Source organism: Abramis brama, assembly GCF_963993115.1.
Source record: "Abramis brama genome assembly, chromosome: 5".
In the NCBI taxonomy this organism is placed as follows: Eukaryota; Metazoa; Chordata; class Actinopteri; order Cypriniformes; family Leuciscidae; genus Abramis; species Abramis brama.
This window is the reverse complement of record NC_139967.1, coordinates 19224752-19242802: the sequence shown is the minus strand read 5'-3', so window position 1 is coordinate 19242802 and position 18051 is coordinate 19224752. Positions and strand designations below refer to the sequence as shown.

At 38.4% G+C, this 18051-nt stretch overlaps 1 protein-coding gene across 1 annotated transcript; it reads left to right on the top strand.

Moving 5' to 3' along the window:
* The first annotated feature begins 5518 nt into the window (after positions 1 to 5518).
* LOC311082380 (myosin heavy chain, fast skeletal muscle-like) lies at positions 5519 to 17034 on the top strand. The gene is made up of 41 exons (XM_084113170.1): positions 5519 to 5559; positions 5705 to 5744; positions 6662 to 6880; positions 6975 to 7118; positions 7202 to 7358; positions 7465 to 7492; positions 7664 to 7766; positions 7932 to 8024; positions 8147 to 8210; positions 8304 to 8402; positions 8483 to 8586; positions 8669 to 8807; positions 9024 to 9142; positions 9232 to 9381; positions 9470 to 9640; positions 9733 to 10033; positions 10143 to 10207; positions 10300 to 10387; positions 10481 to 10598; positions 10681 to 10804; positions 10910 to 11046; positions 11135 to 11390; positions 11481 to 11723; positions 11830 to 12006; positions 12095 to 12240; positions 12327 to 12417; positions 12499 to 12888; positions 12964 to 13090; positions 13293 to 13411; positions 13492 to 13688; positions 13772 to 13955; positions 14061 to 14226; positions 14710 to 14834; positions 14952 to 15260; positions 15390 to 15593; positions 15676 to 15801; positions 15897 to 16067; positions 16150 to 16254; positions 16365 to 16460; positions 16566 to 16697; positions 16921 to 17034. Exons 3-41 carry the CDS (start codon positions 6674 to 6676, stop codon positions 16933 to 16935), a joined length of 5790 nt encoding a protein of 1929 aa, XP_083969296.1. The 5' UTR covers positions 5519 to 5559; positions 5705 to 5744; positions 6662 to 6673; the 3' UTR covers positions 16936 to 17034.
* Positions 17035 to 18051: the final 1017 nt, after the last annotated feature.

The following is an 18051-nucleotide window of genomic DNA, read 5'->3' as shown; positions in this document are numbered from 1 at the left end:
AGACAATGAGACATTTCAAATGATACCAAACATGTATAATTACTTATTGTACACATTTAACATTGTATAGGTTTTTAGTGAGTTTTAGGTGAGGAGGAGAAGAGTGGGAGCAGGGGGAGATGATGCGACTGTAAAAGTGAGGTGTGAGCTGCACTGTGTGCATCTCGGATGTTGCTGTTACATATGCAAGAGAGAGTTCAAATGTTAATTCTCAGGAGAGCCTTTTGCTTTCTCGCGTGGTAGCCCAGACTTACTGGCACCCGCCTTACAATAGGTTGTCTTGATGACACCCAGATCAGTACAATCATCCCTTGTCTTTGCTCATAAATACTTTCCGTATGCACAGTTGCACAACATTAAACTTCAGGTTAAATGATGAAACTTGGGTGTAAAAATAAATAACCTATAGTATATATATGGCACACATACAGTACGTGGCATACAGCTGATAACATATGTTAAAGCAGAGATAATCTCTCTTGAATTTTTTATTAGGTTAAAGGGCATATTATGGGTTAAAGCAGTACAAAAGGAACATGTGTGTTTCACAGGCTGGAATAGAAATGAGATTTTCCAGCATCTAAACTCATGTTGCCATTTAAGAAAGTCCTAATAGAAAAAGATTTAATTACCAGATATGCATCTTGAGATGTGGAAAACTTGTTGAGGAGGCTGAAATTACAGCTTGGTAACTGAAAGGTCAGGCTAATACAATGACACTGAGTATTTGTATAAGGTAAGCTTGCCAGCAGGATCAGGGGAAGGTATCTGCTATATATAGAGTGTTATGAGATAACACATTTTTGTTATGAAAAGCAGTTTAGATCAGTTCATCAAATGAATATATGATCATCATCATTATTCATATATGCTTAAATGATTGGAAAATCTGGTAACACTTTATTTTACATTGTCATTGTTACACATGTTGTAATAACTACAAATTATGCATAATTACGTGCAACTAACCCTACACCAAAACCCTATTCCTAGCCCTAAGTACATGTATCCATCTATCCATCCATCTTCTTCCACTTATCCGGGGCCGGGTCGCGGGCGGAGCAGTCTAAGCAGGGATGCCCAGACTTCCCTCTCCCTAGACACTTCCTCCAGCTCTTCCGGGGGGACACAGAGGCGTTCCCAGGCCAGCCGGGAGACATAGTCCCTCCAGCGTGTCCTAGGTCTTCCACGGGGTCTCCTCCCGGTGGGACATGCCCGGAACACCTTCCCGGGAAGGCGTCCAGGAGGCATCCGGAAAATTTTAATGTAATGTATTAATGTATTTGGTCTTGGCAGAAAAGATCTGCTGCACTGCTGCTGCAGAGCAAGTACCGAGACTTGCTACTGTGAACACCTTCACAGACATTTCTATGAACATTTAAGACATGCTGCTGCTGCACATGTGACATGAATTAACCCCATAGCAGCAGGGGCGCAACTACCCAGTGTCAGAGGGGTATGCAGCAACAATTTTGGCCCCCCCCCCCCAAAAAAAACAACAACAAAGAAATAAATAACTGTGCCATGTAGCCAAATGAGTGAGGAACGAATGATATTAACAGACGAAATAAGTACAAAATTGTAATTTTTTAATAAAATTGAAATATACTTCACAGTGAGAATCCACTGCTGAGTGGACCTCTGTCCCTCTAGGGGGATTCGGTGGCATGCCCCCCCTTAAAAATTTTGTGCTTTTTAATGTTGAATTCATCAATCTGGTGCACTTTGAGAGTTCAAAATTAAAAGCTCCAACCCATATTCAGTGTGCAAATTAAACAAAGAAAAATTCAAACCTTTTTTAGTAACAGTGTTCTACATTACACTACTACATAATAATAGTTATAATATTAATCCCATGATAGTAATAGCCATATATTGTAAAACAAATGCACTGAAAAATAAAGGAAACTTTCATAATTAGTTTTGTACTAATTTCTATACTTCACATTAAAGATGTGATTGGGCCAGCCCAGTGTCAATCAAGAAAAGAACCAATGGGCCGCTGATCTACGTGTTTAATGAAAAATGCCACACAAAAAAACTAACGCTGACTTTTTTTTTTTGACCAATGCATTACAACGGCACTAACCCAGCGCCGCCAATTAAGCAAAACAAAACAAAACAAAACGAATGGGGCGCCGATGTACAAGTTTTATGGGCCGTTAAGACAAAAAAAACAAAAAGCCTATTAGATGTATCGGCCCAAAAAGCACGTCGGCCCGCAGGGAATCTCCTAGCCTACATGCGTGGACGTCACACTTTAAATCCTACCTGTTGCCTTTGACCATCCACTTATTTAGCTGCTGGCGCATCATTGACATGCCATCTCCTTTTCCCTCTTTCTTTTTCTATTATTAGTCCCGACAGCTCGCTCAGCGCTCACGGCACCCCCGCCTGCTCGCGATATTATCCCCCCCTCTCTATGTCAAAATTCTATGATGGAATCTTATGAAAATCCTACTCTAGCCTGTTAGTCCTCTAAAAAGTTATATAACATTGAGGAAATGCAGAAATTATTTAGAAACGCACAACAGCAGCTACGTATAGATTATTATTATTTTTTAATTAGCCTACCATTGCTTTGGCGCCCCCCTGGTGCTGCGCCCCTATGCGCCACATATAGCGCATACCCACTTTTTGCGCCACTGCATAGCAGATCTATGCAGGTGTAGCTGGGGAACGTGGAGGGTTCTAAAAGTGTGCTGCAGACTGTAACAGCAAACAATGCCAACTATTTGAATGTTTGAGCAGCAAGCTCATTGGCCGCTGATGCAACACTAACTGTGCTATTTAGATAACGACATGATTGCTACCAATAAGTTAAAGATCTATCAGCCTGCACCATTCAGAGTTTCATGCCAGAGCTATGTAATTAGAAGTCACAGAGGAATGCAAAGAGTGCTGCCAGTGAGAGGATGGTTGTAGTCACCCTTTGACCCTTGGCACTTTTAATTAAGTCTAGTGGGCTTCTGGGTGTTTAAATTAGAATTTTTGTCAGTTGGAGTTTAAATAGCCTTGGCTCATTTGAACATTCTATCAATGTAAGTCTATGGGACTTTTCCGAGTTTTGATCATCATTTTAGGAAAACCGAAAGTCCAATAGAAAAGATATAGCAACCCGAGTCAGAACAGTCTGAAGGTCTGAGCTGAGTTTGGTGGATGTAGCTTTAAACCTCTAGAAGGAAGCTTTAAGGCCACATAAGCAATGCAGCTAAATTCAGCTGTCAGTTCACCTTTTAGTGCTTAATCCTGTTCTGTACACACACAGTTTAGTAATTTAAGGTAGTGACCAGTAGCGGAGATAGCGTGGGTGCTTGGGTGCGGCCGCCCCAGGGCCCCGTGCCAATTAGGGGCCCCTCAAACGCCGCCGATCTTGCGTCACTGGACAGGAACGGTGTTCTTCTTGATAGCATTCTTCAAGCGCAATATGCGAGAGAACACGTCTGGATGCCCGCTGTTTTCTGTTTTCTCACAAAGCACGAAAAGAGCCGCCTCTTATATAGTGCATGGACACATACACAATTATATATCACAATTATCCTTCTAGTTAATTTATAGCATCAAATAAACATGGATAAACATTAGAAGAATTGTTGTTTCAACCACGGAAATTCAACCTTTTTTCAAGTTCAAATATCCCCGTAAACAGTCTGTTTTGTCTTAAATGGTTGAGAAAGAAAAACAATAAGCCTATGTCTATTGAATCTATTAAACTGACAGCATATACTCGCTGCTACCATTAGGCTAATGTTGATCAAAGAACAAAAGAAAAAGAAAATCACTCTCTGAACTTTTCTAACTTTAATAGCTTAATATTTTATTTGTCTGTGCATGCGACCTTGAGATGCGTTCCCTGTCAAACATAATTTATCCTTATTTTCGTAATTTTGTTAAGCATTTTTTCTGGATTTCTTGATCTTTATATGATTTATTTATTTATTTATTATTATTCGTATGCTATTCGTTTTTATACAATTTGTTCTGCAGAAGAAAAAAAATAACTATCCTGTTAATTCAGAATAGCAGAGATAGCCCATCCAATTTAATAATAATAATAATAATAATAATAATAATAATAATAATAATCAAGTAGCCTAGGCCCATTTTATTTTGGTTTGCAGGCTAATAAAAGTTAATCCGAAAAACAAACGGTAGAAGTAACTTTACCCGTTTCTGAATATTAATTTAAATGTTGCACATAATAAATAGGCCTAATCAAAAAGCACAAAGACCATTGTAATTCAAATTAAAATTTCGTTATATCGCAAACGTTTGAAGAAATTGCGTTGCTTTGAATAGGCTATCTCATGCACGGGTTCGGAGTTTGCACAATGTTGGCAGCTCCGTTACAGTAGGCTATATTGGGAGCATCTGAATGTGCAGAATCTGTCCGTGTTGCTGAAACATTTTTACTTGACTTGCAAACTGTTTTCTTTGTTCGTCAATACAAACTTGTCAAAAATTGTGGCTTTTCTTTGTGTTTTATTTAACATATCAGCTTACTTGGCTCAACAAGTGACACATTATTACATATGCATTCATCAGATATTTTACGTTTTTTTTTTTAACGGTTTTAATTTTAAAATGACTTGGTAGCAGAGGGCCCCACTGTACTGAGAGTCTAGCTCAGCCCCTGGTAGTGATGACTGCATTTACAATAATAATAATAATAATAATAGTAATGATAATAACAAAAACTGAACATCTAGACTAGATGTTCAGTTTTTGTCATTAACAAGATGATCTAGTTGTTAATGACGTACAACGAGAGATATGACGACAGACGAGATATTCTCTTTACAGCATGGTAATTAGCATTGTTTGCTGGCTTTGACCACTCAAGGGTGAACATGTGGTTTTGAATCATTTTAGTCTCCATGTGGCTGACTGAGGCTTAGACTGTAGCTGTTGAAGACCAAGAAATGTCTACAATCTTTGAATATTTGCAGAAATTATAACAAAGGGATTTTTGCATGATGGGAATGTGCCATTTTTATCACTGGCTTTCTTCTACAAAGAAAAACTGACACTTGTTGTGTTTTCACTGTATTAGACATATTTTACAGTGTTATTCTATATATTCTTCTATGTTCTTGAACAAATGTTGTCAGATCTGTAACATATTTTATTGTTTAGCCCAATTGCTGCCACATTAGTTCTACAAGAACTTCCATGGGTGAAAGGGTGAAATGTTTTCTGATTTAAAAAAATGTGAGGGGTGGCTGAAGGTAGGTCTACCCTCTTCCAAAAAAGGATGTATTTACTTCAGTGTGTGTCATATGTCAAACTAAGATATTAATAGACTAAAAACAAATAATTGTAATATACAAGAACTTTGAAATGGAAGTTTAGGATAAAGGTTTGACTTATAACTGATTTCATCAGGTAGGACGTCTGTCAGACTGTCCATACATTTCTTACAAAATGGGAGCTCATCATATATCAGGTTGCCCATGTATAGATTCTGCTTAGTGTGCATTATCAACTTCTATAAAAGCCAAGAGGGTAGACCAGAAGAGATGCAGAGAAGAGAAGAGACCTCAGAAGTTCCATCAAGGGGTAAGAGCCTGTGCTGACTGTGACTGAAAGGAATTTAACATCATCACTTATGCGTCTGTACTCAAAGTAATTGTGTTTTTTATTTATATTAATACATTGTAATGATTTTTTTTTTAAATTATTATTATTTTATTTTTATCCACAGTTAAAAAAGTGAACATTTCATCTGGTCTCAAGGACAAAAGGCAAGTGAGTTTATGATTCAGTGTTTGGATTAGGGCAGAAGAAAACAGTTGTTACAGTCTGTATTATAGACGAAAACTGGTGAAGCATGCTGTTTTTAAAAACCTATGTAATTTATTTACAAATAAATGTGTTTAAAATATATTAGTAAGATGAATTTAAGGAAGGGGTCCCATTGACCCTTTATTTTGGTGCCAAATATACCACCTATTGTATTCGCTTTTATTGTGTTGTATCTGTATTGTATTCTGTTTTTCTTCTACCACTTTTGAGTCTATGAGAGCCCATAGAACCCCTTGTGGGAAAGTTATACAAATTTGGCCCAAATGCAGAGGACATTTGACACATTTATGTGCAGACTCAGTCTGAGGAAACAGAAAAAGAAGCGGGAAAGGGCCAATTGATGATGCTATAATAGAGCAAAACATGAAATTGGTTCAAACTACAGAACTGATGGTCTGATTAAATTCAAACTTGGGATGCAGTGTTGCTATCATAATCCATCATGAGATTTGAATACATCTAAATCATTAGAAAAGTTAATATAATGAAACCAAATCTGTGACAGAAATTTCTTAATATTTGTCAGAAAATCTCTGTATTGTCCTGAAACTTCATATATGCCACAAATCATATTGTACTGTATGTGCCATCCCCTGACACTAGCATTTCAATTTTATCACCAGAAAGACATATTCAATCGACATTTTTTGCCATTAATGGGCCCCTTATCTGCTTCTTGCTTGCTATCTAAATGTTTATCTAGTATTGATTTATGTATCTGTATTCATGAGTAAGCCTACACTTAGGAATATGCCTCTTTCCTAACACAATTCATGTGTTTTATATTTTAAGTGTCTTGCCTTTGTTGAATATTTATGAAATTTGTAATGGATAAGTTGATATTTTCTCTCTTTAGTAAGCCGCCACCATGAGTACGGACGCGGAGATGGAGATTTATGGCAAAGCTGCCATTTACCTTCGTAAGCCTGAGAGGGAGAGAATGGAGGCTCAGGCCAGACCGTTTGATGCCAAGACTGCCTGCTATGTGGTTGATGCCAAAGAGTTGTACCTCAAGGGAACAATCAAGAGCAAAGACGGTGGCAAAGTCACAGTTGTTTTGCTTGACACTAAGGAGGTAAATTTGAATTTCCATTTCATGTAGATGCTCATTAAATTACTTATTTCATTGTTTTCTTTTATATCTAATATCTAATTTATCAAATTTATAGGAGAGAGTTGCTAAGGAAGAAGATGTCTACCCAATGAATCCTCCCAAGTATGACAAGATTGAGGACATGGCCATGATGACCCATCTCAATGAAGCCTCTGTGCTGTATAACCTCAAAGAGCGTTATGCTGCATGGATGATCTACGTAAGTTCTGAAACGACATAAAAAGCATTTAAGTTAATTTTTTCTGTGTTGTTGGACTCTGACCATGTCTCTGCTCATTTCAGACCTACTCTGGACTCTTCTGCGCAACTGTGAACCCCTACAAGTGGCTCCCAGTGTATGATGCAGAAGTGGTGTCTGCCTACAGAGGCAAAAAGCGTATGGAGGCCCCACCCCACATCTTCTCTGTCTCTGACAACGCATATCAGTTCATGCAGTGTGGTAAGACATTATGGAATTCATTTCTATAGAATTAATTAAGATGAAGTAGATGTTGCTGTTAATATAATAAATATTTACCCAATATTTTACAAATTTCAATCAACAGATAGAGAAAACCAGTCTGTCCTGATTACGTAAGTATTTTCATTTAATTTCAGACCATGACAAAAATGAAAAGTATAACATAGATGGAACATTTATGGAGATATTTACAAAATAGAATTTAAGATTGAACAAAGATTGAATATACTTTGAAAAGTCTACATGTCTTTCAAACTTCTGTCTTCTAATCTCTTATAAACCAGTGGAGAATCTGGTGCTGGAAAGACTGTGAACACGAAACGTGTCATCCAGTACTTTGCCACAGTTGCAGTGTCAGGTGTCAAGAAAGAGTCCAGTAAAATAAAGGTATGAGATACAAAACTATGTCATATATAATATTTTAAAAGATGATGATTTACACTCATCTCACAAACTATACGATATGTGAATTTGTGAAATGCCTATAAATTGTGTTTAGTCATGAAATAGAAAAACAATTGAAAATAAATGAAAACCCTTCAAATATCACAGGGCTCTCTTGAGGACCAGATCATTGCTGCCAACCCTCTGCTTGAGGCTTATGGTAATGCCAAGACTGTGAGAAATGACAACTCTTCTCGTTTTGTAAGTTAACCACTGTTTATTTACAGTACAGATGGTCAGTTGTGTTCAATTTTACTGTACATAGTTTTCTATAAAGAGATTATAATAATTATTTATGTATTATACTATTATGATTTAAACAGGGTAAATTCATCAGAATTCATTTCGGCGCCACTGGAAAACTGGCTAGTGCTGACATTGAGACATGTAGGTGGACATGATTTTATTGATCCATCCTGAACAGTTGTCTTTGTCTGTCACTCTTCAGATGATTGTGACTCAAGTACATTCTCTCAACAGATCTGCTGGAGAAGTCTAGAGTGTCATTCCAGCTTCCAGATGAGAGAGGCTACCACATCTTCTTCCAGATGATGACCAACCATAAGCCTGAGATTATTGGTAGGTGCACATATTTCATTAATTCAATGTTTCAAATAATATTGTAAGATGCTATTTCATAAATGCTGTGTATTTTACAGAAATGTCGCTCATCACCACCAACCCCTATGACTTCCCCATGTGCAGTCAGGGTCAGATCACAGTGGCCAGCATTGATGATAAAGCTGAGCTGGATGCTACTGATGTGAGTCATTGCTATTTGAATATTGACATATTCTATTTAAATATGGCAAATTATATATTTCATTATTCTCTGTAATTTACAGGATGCTATTGACATTCTTGGTTTCTCAAGTGAGGAGAAAATGTGCATCTACAAGTTCACTGGAGCGGTGCTTCATCATGGTAACATGAAGTTCAAGCAGAAGCAGCGTGAGGAGCAGGCTGAGCCTGATGGCACAGAGGGTGAGACTTGTGTTATCCTGGGCTTTGAAATAGTAACCGACTTTGCTGACAACAGAAACTGTGTATAAAATGTTTAGTGTAAATATAAACTAGAAGTTGCATGCATATCAATAAATCTAAAAATGAAAGGGAAAGTACCTAGTGCCTGATTTATTATAATTTTACACAAAAGACTCTATAGAGCAAAGATAATTTATTTTAAAATGTATTTAACAGAGGCTGACAAAATCGCCTACCTTCTGGGTTTGAACTCTGCTGATATGCTGAAGGGTTTGTGCTACCCTAGAGTCAAGGTCGGAAATGAGTATGTGACCAAAGGCCAGACCGTACCACAGGTATAGTAACATTAATACATATATATTTAACCTAAAATTCTGGCTAATTGCAGAAGCAGAATAAAATATCCTTTCTATTCTACTTACAGGTGTACAACTCTGTTAGCGCCTTGGCCAAATCTATCTACGAGAGGATGTTCTTGTGGATGGTCATTCGTATCAACCAGATGTTGGACACAAAACAACAAAGAAATTTCTACATTGGCGTACTGGATATTGCTGGCTTTGAGATCTTTGATGTAAGAATGATTCTTTTATCTCTTTTTATGTCAAAATGAATGATATTCAGAAGGTAGTAAATGTTTCTGTCATTTTTTTGTCCTCCAGTACAACAGCATGGAGCAGCTGTGCATCAACTTCACCAATGAGAAACTGCAACAGTTTTTCAACCACACCATGTTTGTGCTGGAGCAAGAGGAGTACAAGAAGGAGGGCATTGTTTGGGAGTTCATTGATTTCGGCATGGACTTGGCTTCTTGCATTGAGCTCATTGAGAAGGTTATCAATGGTTTATGAATTTATTAATTTCCATTGATCCTATTCTCAAAATCTCCTATTTTTGATAATAAACAACATTCTTTTATAAACAGCCCATGGGTATCTTCTCCATCCTTGAAGAGGAGTGCATGTTCCCCAAGGCTTCAGACACTTCCTTCAAGAACAAGCTATATGATCAGCATCTTGGCAAGAACAAAGCTTTCGAGAAACCAAAGCCTGCCAAAGGCAAGGCTGAAGCCCACTTCTCCCTGGTTCACTACGCTGGAACTGTGGACTACAATATCACTGGCTGGTTGGACAAGAACAAGGATCCACTGAATGATTCTGTTCTGCAGCTGTACCAGAAGTCTTCTGTCAAACTGCTGGCTGCTCTCTACCCACCTGTTGTTGAGGGTAAAGAAAAAATCTATTTAACAAAACTTTGATTAAATTTTGAACTTTCTTTCTTGTTTTTGCATTTATTTTGCAACTTCTAGTTTCCTTTGTATTTTTATCTCAATAGATACTTCTAAAAAGGGAGGCAAGAAGAAGGGTGGCTCCATGCAGACTGTGTCCTCCCAGTTCAGGGTATGTATAGAGATGACATCACAGTAATATTGCTTCATTTTAGAAAAAAAAAAGAAATACAAAGCATGCCAACCTTTTTCTATTCTCCACAGGAGAACTTGGGCAAACTCATGACCAACTTGAGGAGCACTCACCCTCACTTTGTGCGTTGCCTGATTCCTAATGAGTCCAAGACTCCAGGTAAAGTATAAAAAAAAAAAAAAAGTACAGATATTTTGGTTCTCAATATTTGAGTTAATTTACCAAGTTCATGGTGTAAACTGTTTGTTTTAGGTCTCATGGAGAACTTCCTGGTTATCCACCAGCTGAGGTGTAATGGTGTTCTGGAGGGCATCAGAATCTGCACAAAGGGCTTCCCCAGCAGAATCCAATATGGTGACTTTAAGCAGAGGTAAATGGGACCACATGAAAACAACATTTCCTAGGAGGCTCCTAATTAAAAGATATGAAGTATTTTGATACATTTTCCACAGATACAAGGTGCTGAATGCCGGTGTTATCCCAGATGGACAGTTTATGGATAACAAGAAGGCCAGTGAGAAACTCCTGGGATCCATCGACATTAATCATGACGACTACAGATTTGGACATACAAAGGTTCATTATTTAGCTTTACACATTCCAAAGATTCAGTGATCATGGTCATTTAGCTTATACAGTTTAAATCAATATATTTAGATTTACTGTTTTACATAAATTCAGGTGTTCTTCAAAGCTGGTCTTCTGGGTGTTCTTGAGGAGATGCGTGATGAGAAACTGGCTACTCTGGTCACAATGACTCAGGCTCTTTGCCGTGGTTACCTGATGAGGAGGGAGTATGTGAAAATGATGGAGAGGAGGTGATTATTGTAATGAGTAAAGATGACATCAATGATAACTGTGCAAACTTAATGATGATTATGCCATTTAATGATGAATTATTCACAGGGAGGCGATTTACACCATCCAATACAACATCCGTTCATTCATGAATGTCAAACACTGGCCATGGATGAAGGTTTATTACAAGATTAAGCCTCTGCTTCAGAGTGCAGAGACTGAGAAGGAGCTGGCAAACATGAAAGAGGACTATGCGAAATGCAAAGAGGCTTTGGTTAAGGCTGAAGCCAAAAAGAAGGAGCTTGAAGAGAAGATGGTAGCACTGTTGCAAGAGAAAAATGATCTGCAGCTGCAAGTTGCATCTGTGAGTATATTTTATAATTAACTGAATTTTGGCTACATTAAAAATGAGCAAGGTTGTTTCCAATGAAATAGCAATCTATTTTACAAACAGGACTCTGAGAATCTCTCAGATGCTGAGGAGAGGTGTGAGGGTCTGATTAAAAGCAAAATCCAGCTTGAAGCTAAACTCAAAGAGACAACTGAGAGACTGGAGGATGAGGAAGAAATCAATGCTGAACTGACAGCCAAGAAGAGGAAACTGGAGGATGAGTGCTCTGAGCTGAAGAAAGACATTGATGACTTGGAGCTCACCTTGGCTAAAGTGGAGAAGGAGAAACATGCCACTGAGAATAAGGTTAGAGATTGAGTTGGTTTAAGATTTAATTTAATCTTCGTTTTAAATATTGATATAGAATATGAATTGTGATATTTAAGCTTATTTGGAACAAAAAATCCTACAGGTCAAGAACTTGACTGAGGAAATGGCAGCTCAGGATGAGAGCATTGCTAAGGTTACGAAGGAGAAGAAAGCCCTCCAAGAGGCACATCAGCAGACACTGGATGATCTTCAGGCTGAGGAGGACAAAGTCAACACCCTGACCAAATCCAAGACAAAGCTTGAGCAGCAAGTTGATGATGTGAGTTGATTATGTAAATTAATTATATTAATTCATCAAATCAACTGTTTTCTGCTGTGAACATATTTTATATATCATTGTCCTGTAGCTTGAGGGTTCCCTTGAACAAGAGAAGAAGCTCCGCATGGACCTGGAGAGAACCAAGAGAAAGCTTGAAGGAGACCTGAAATTATCCCAAGAGTCCATCATGGACCTGGAGAATGACAAGCAGCAATCAGAGGAGAAAATAAAAAAGTAATTAAAGCAGGAAATCTTTGAAAACATTGAAATTTTTTATTGTTGTGTTATGTTTTTTTTTACAACTACTTATTGTTGAACAGGAAAGACTTTGAAACAAGTCAGCTGCTCAGCAAGATTGAAGATGAACAATCTCTAGGTGCTCAACTCCAGAAGAAAATCAAGGAGCTTCAGGTATTTAGAGATTTTTTTCAAACATTACATTATGATCAAATACAGATAACCAAAAATCTAATTAACTACTTACCACCATAGGCCCGCATTGAGGAACTGGAGGAAGAGATCGAGGCTGAGCGCGCTGCTCGTGCCAAGGTTGAAAAGCAGAGAGCTGATCTCTCCAGGGAACTTGAGGAGATCAGTGAGAGGCTTGAGGAGGCTGGAGGAGCCACTGCTGCTCAGATTGAGATGAATAAGAAGCGTGAAGCTGAATTCCAGAAGCTGCGTCGTGATCTTGAAGAGTCCACCCTCCAGCATGAAGCTACTGCTGCTGCCCTCCGCAAGAAGCAGGCAGACAGTGTGGCCGAGCTGGGAGAGCAAATCGACAACCTGCAGCGTGTCAAGCAGAAGCTTGAGAAAGAGAAGAGCGAATTCAAAATGGAGATTGACGATCTTTCCAGCAACATGGAAGCTGTTTCCAAAGGAAAAGTAGGAAATTTTATGTTTAAAGAATACATAACATGTTGAAGTTTTTCAATTATCTAATGACTTTTGTATTTGCAGGCTAATCTTGAGAAGATGTGCCGCACACTTGAGGACCAACTTAGTGAAATAAAATCCAAGAATGATGAGAACATTCGCCAGTTAAATGACCTCAGTGCTCAAAAAGCAAGACTTCAAACTGAAAATGGTAACTAATGACAATCATGAATAAATTAATAGTATTCCAACAGTAACTGAGTGTGGTGTATTAAGATTATATATAGCACTGCATTTCTTACAGTCTTATCAGAAGAAAACACACTTATTTACATTTTGCTTTCAAGGAGTTTGTTTTGATAGTAACTGATAGAGACAGCACAATCTGACACAGTGAATCTAAATCTATACAGGTGAGTTTGGCCGTCAGCTGGAGGAGAAGGAGGCTCTGGTTTCTCAGCTCACCAGAGGCAAACAAGCTTTCACTCAGCAAATTGAGGAGCTTAAGAGGCTTATTGAAGAGGAGGTTAAGGTAATACAGCATACTCAATTCATGAATTACTTTACTGTAGAGACAATAATACAATAATATTATGTGACTTTGTCCCTTAGGCTAAGAACGCACTGGCCCATGCTGTGCAATCAGCCCGTCATGACTGCGACCTGCTCCGTGAGCAGTTTGAGGAAGAGCAGGAGGCAAAGGCTGAGCTGCAGCGGGGAATGTCAAAGGCCAACAGTGAGGTTGCTCAGTGGAGAACCAAATATGAAACTGATGCCATCCAGCGCACTGAGGAGCTTGAAGAGTCCAAGTATGTATATTATTGTATAATATTCCTAACTCTCACAGCTATTTTATAGATTAGAATTCTAAATAATGTGTATTACTTAACAGGAAGAAGCTGGCTCAGCGTCTGCAAGAGGCAGAGGAACAAGTTGAGGCCGTAAACTCCAAATGTGCATCTCTGGAGAAGACCAAACAGAGGCTCCAGGGTGAGGTGGAGGACCTCATGATCGATGTGGAGAGAGCCAATGGTTTGGCTGCCAACCTTGACAAGAAGCAGAGGAACTTCGACAAGGTAAACAGTTTTAGTCATATTATATTCTCTTTGTAAAGTATTGCTGGAATGGGCTTTGTTCAACATTTTTTAAACAAACTCTATCCTAAAATATCTCCACCAAAGGTCCTGGCAGAATGGAAGCAGAAATATGAGGAAGGTCAGGCCGAGCTGGAAGGTGCCCAGAAAGAGGCTCGTTCACTCAGCACTGAACTGTTCAAGATGAAGAACTCCTATGAGGAGAGCCTGGATCAGCTGGAGACCCTCAAGAGAGAGAACAAGAATCTGCAGCGTAAGAATGAAGCCATTAAATTAGAAAAAAAGTTAAAGGGATTGTTCACCCAAATTCTTTTTGAAAATTCTTTTACTAATTACTGACCCTCATGTCGTTCCAAACTCGTGAGACTTTTGTTCATATTCAAAACACAAATTAAGATCTTTTTTATGAAATCTGAGAGCTCAATTCACATGTATTAGTTTTATGATCTCTTTATAACCTTTTTGAAGCGTTAAATAATCAATTGTGTAGCTGTCTATGGAGGGACAGAAAGCTTTCAAATTTCATCAAAAAGATCTTCATTTGTGTTCCAAAGATGAATAAAAGTCTTACAGGTTTGTAATGACATGAGGGTGAGTAATTAATTAATGATAACATTTTCATTTTTGGGTGAACTATCCCTTTAAATGTTCTAAATCTCAGTGAGTATTAAAAAGTAAGCACATATTATTAATGAATGTGCATTATGATACATATTATATGTTTTTCTCTCTATAGAGGAGATTTCAGATCTGACAGAGCAGATAGGTGAGACTGGTAAGAGCATCCATGAGCTGGAAAAGGCCAAGAAGACAGTGGAGACTGAGAAGGCAGAGATTCAGACCGCCCTGGAAGAGGCTGAAGTGAGTATCTGGAGATTAATATGGAATTCCTGCTAGAACCATCATACAGTGTGGTATTCATCAATACACTGTGTGTATTTTCATTCTTATATTTAAATGTTGTTTTATTTTTCATAGGGTACACTGGAGCATGAGGAGTCCAAGATTCTTCGAGTCCAGCTTGAGCTAAACCAGATCAAGGGAGAGATTGACAGGAAGCTTGCAGAGAAGGATGAGGAGATGGAGCAGATCAAGAGGAACAGCCAGAGAGTCATTGAATCCATGCAGGGCACCCTGGACTCTGAAGTCAGGAGCAGGAATGATTCCCTGAGAATCAAGAAGAAGATGGAGGGAGACCTTAATGAGATGGAGATTCAGCTGAGCCACGCCAATCGCCAGGCTGCTGAGGCCCAGAAACAGCTCAGGAATGTTCAGGGACAACTCAAGGTATGCATAGGAATTCTTCTTTTTGACTCTGGGATGTATTCATATATTTTTTAATAATCTAACATATGGTAAGTACAGCCTAGCAGAAATCACATCGGAAGCTCATTCTACAGCTATTGTTATGTTCAGGATGCCCAACTGCACCTTGATGATGCCCAGAGAGGACAGGAAGACATGAAGGAGCAGGTGGCCATGGTGGAGCGCAGAAACACTCTGATGCAGTCTGAGATTGAGGAGCTGAGAGCTGCTCTGGAGCAGACAGAGAGAGGCCGCAAAGTGGCTGAACAAGAGCTGGTGGATATCAGTGAGCGTGTTGGGCTGCTGCACTCTCAGGTAAGGGCAAATTGTTTCCATGAAATTAAGGGAATTGAGAGCATCATTCAAAATGTTCAAACTGTTGCTTTCCATTTTGTAGAACACAAGTCTCCTGAACACCAAGAAGAAGCTTGAGGCTGACCTTGTTCAGGTCCAAAGTGAAGTTGATGACACTGTACAGGAAGCCAGAAATGCAGAGGAGAAGGCCAAGAAGGCCATCACTGATGTGAGCAACAGTAGCTGCCAAATGTTTCATAAGACTCTTACATACATTTTACGTAAAAAATGTGGATCTAATGACTTTCTGTATCAATGCAAAAGGCTGCAATGATGGCAGAAGAGCTGAAGAAGGAGCAGGACACCAGTTCTCACCTTGAGAGGATGAAGAAGAATCTGGAGGTCACAGTGAAGGACCTGCAGCACCGTCTGGATGAGGCTGAGAATCTGGCCATGAAAGGAGGAAAGAAACAACTCCAGAAGTTGGAGTCCAGAGTAAGCCTCTTTATAGTTATGATATTGGCAAGATGAAGTATGTTGTTACGATTGGTTTGAATAAAAATAACATGTTCTTTAGGTCCGTGAGCTTGAGGCTGAAGTTGAAGCTGAGCAGAGACGTGGAGCTGATGCTGTTAAAGGTGTCCGCAAATATGAGAGGAGAGTGAAAGAGCTCACTTATCAGGTATGACCATATTCCTCACAAGTTTGTTCAGACAAAAGAGTCTGACAAAAGAATGCCTATTTTTAGTAAAGGATCAATGCTTAATTTTGTAAACATGTATTTTTTTGAAGACTGAAGAGGACAAGAAGAACATCAACAGACTCCAGGATTTGGTTGACAAACTGCAGCTGAAGGTCAAAGTCTACAAGAGGCAGGCTGAAGAGGCGGTATGTAAATCTAATAGAACATTTTGACACTGTAATTATTTATATTGGAATTCTAATTTGATGAAACGTGATATATGAACCATATATATAAAAAAAAAACTTTAGGAGGAGCAAGGCAATGTTCACCTGTCCAAGTTGAGGAAGGTGCAGCATGAGCTTGAGGAGGCTGAGGAGCGTGCTGACATTTCTGAGTCTCAGGTCAACAAGCTCAGAGCCAAGAGCCGTGATACTGGAAAGGTTAGACTAAGTAGATGAGTTTTTTTTTTTTGCATTATTTATTCAACTTGTTTATCCAAATACATGAACTACCTCTTAGAAGTAGTAGTGGAACTATAATAATTGCATTTTGCTGATGTTACATATCCTATATGACATTTGCACATCTGTATTCTCTTCATTGTGTAAAGTGAAGAACATTTTTGTTAATAAGACTAATATTTAACTCTTCCTTCTTTCCCAGGCCAAAGAAGAATGAATCTTTAACACTTGAAAGGAGCATTTACTGAAGTCATATAATATGAATGTTTATTGTAAAAGTACCTTTCTTAATAAACCTGTTTATTTCAGCAAATAATTAGCCTTTGTGTGATTTTTCAACAAGATACAATAGTACAACACTAATATCTGATCTGTATGATTACATTAAACCTTATTATTTGCATCACAAGAATGCTGAGTATCAAGAGTGTCTTGAATCCAAATTTGAACTTTTAAAGGTTCCATGAAAGTTCAAAAGGTTTCATAAATAAGAACAATTACAGTGCTTTACAACTATAGAACAAAAAGAGTTAAATAAACTTATCACTTCATCTAAAACAACAACATGTTTATTAGATCCTATACCAACTAAACTACTGAAAGAAGTGTTACCTGTAGTGGAAGAGCCTCTCCTCAATATTATTAACTCATCTTTATATTTAGGTCATGTTCCAAGAACATTTAAACTGGCAGTTATAAAACCTCACATTAAGAAACCACAATTAGATCATAATAATCTAGCAAATTATAGACCCATTTCAAATCTTCCATTTATGTCTAAAATTCTAGAAAAAGTTGTGTCCGCTCAACTGGGCTCTTTCTTGCAAGAAAATGATATCTATGAAAAGTTTCAGTCAGGATTCAGGCCGCATCATAGCACTGAAACTGCGCTCGTTAAAATCACAAATGATTTACTTTTAGCTTCTGACCAAGGCTGTATCTCAATACTAGTTTTACTTGATCTAAGTGCTGCGTTCAATACTATAGATCACACAATACTCTTAGATCGACTACAAAATTATACTGTTGCTCAAGGACAAGCATTAAGCTGGTTTAGATCATACTTATCTGACCGCTACCATTTTGTCTATTTGAATGGAGAAAAATCGATCATAACTTCAGTAAACTATGGAGTGCCGCAGGGATCTGTGTTGGGCCCAGGGTGGGAATTATGTAATTTTAGGGGCAAGGCCATTTGGCCTCCACCTTTTCTTTTTTTTTAGGGGCACCAAGGCCATATGACAGGGCACAAAGGCCATTTAGTACAATTCGATGGTTTTCCCATTCAGATTGATACCATAACATCCTAATTTGGAATAAGACATGGATTATG

Excerpts from the sequence above, each read along its gene's own strand:
- LOC311082380 (XM_084113170.1), top strand. The coding sequence starts at position 6,674 with ATGAGTACGGACGCGGAGATGGAGATTTATGGCAAAGCTGCCATTTAC. Across the intron at positions 9,641-9,732 it reads GCATTGAGCTCATTGAGAAG|CCCATGGGTATCTTCTCCAT; the intron begins GTTATCAATGGT and ends TTTTATAAACAG. Across the intron at positions 15,802-15,896 it reads CCAAGAAGGCCATCACTGAT|GCTGCAATGATGGCAGAAGA; the intron begins GTGAGCAACAGT and ends TCAATGCAAAAG.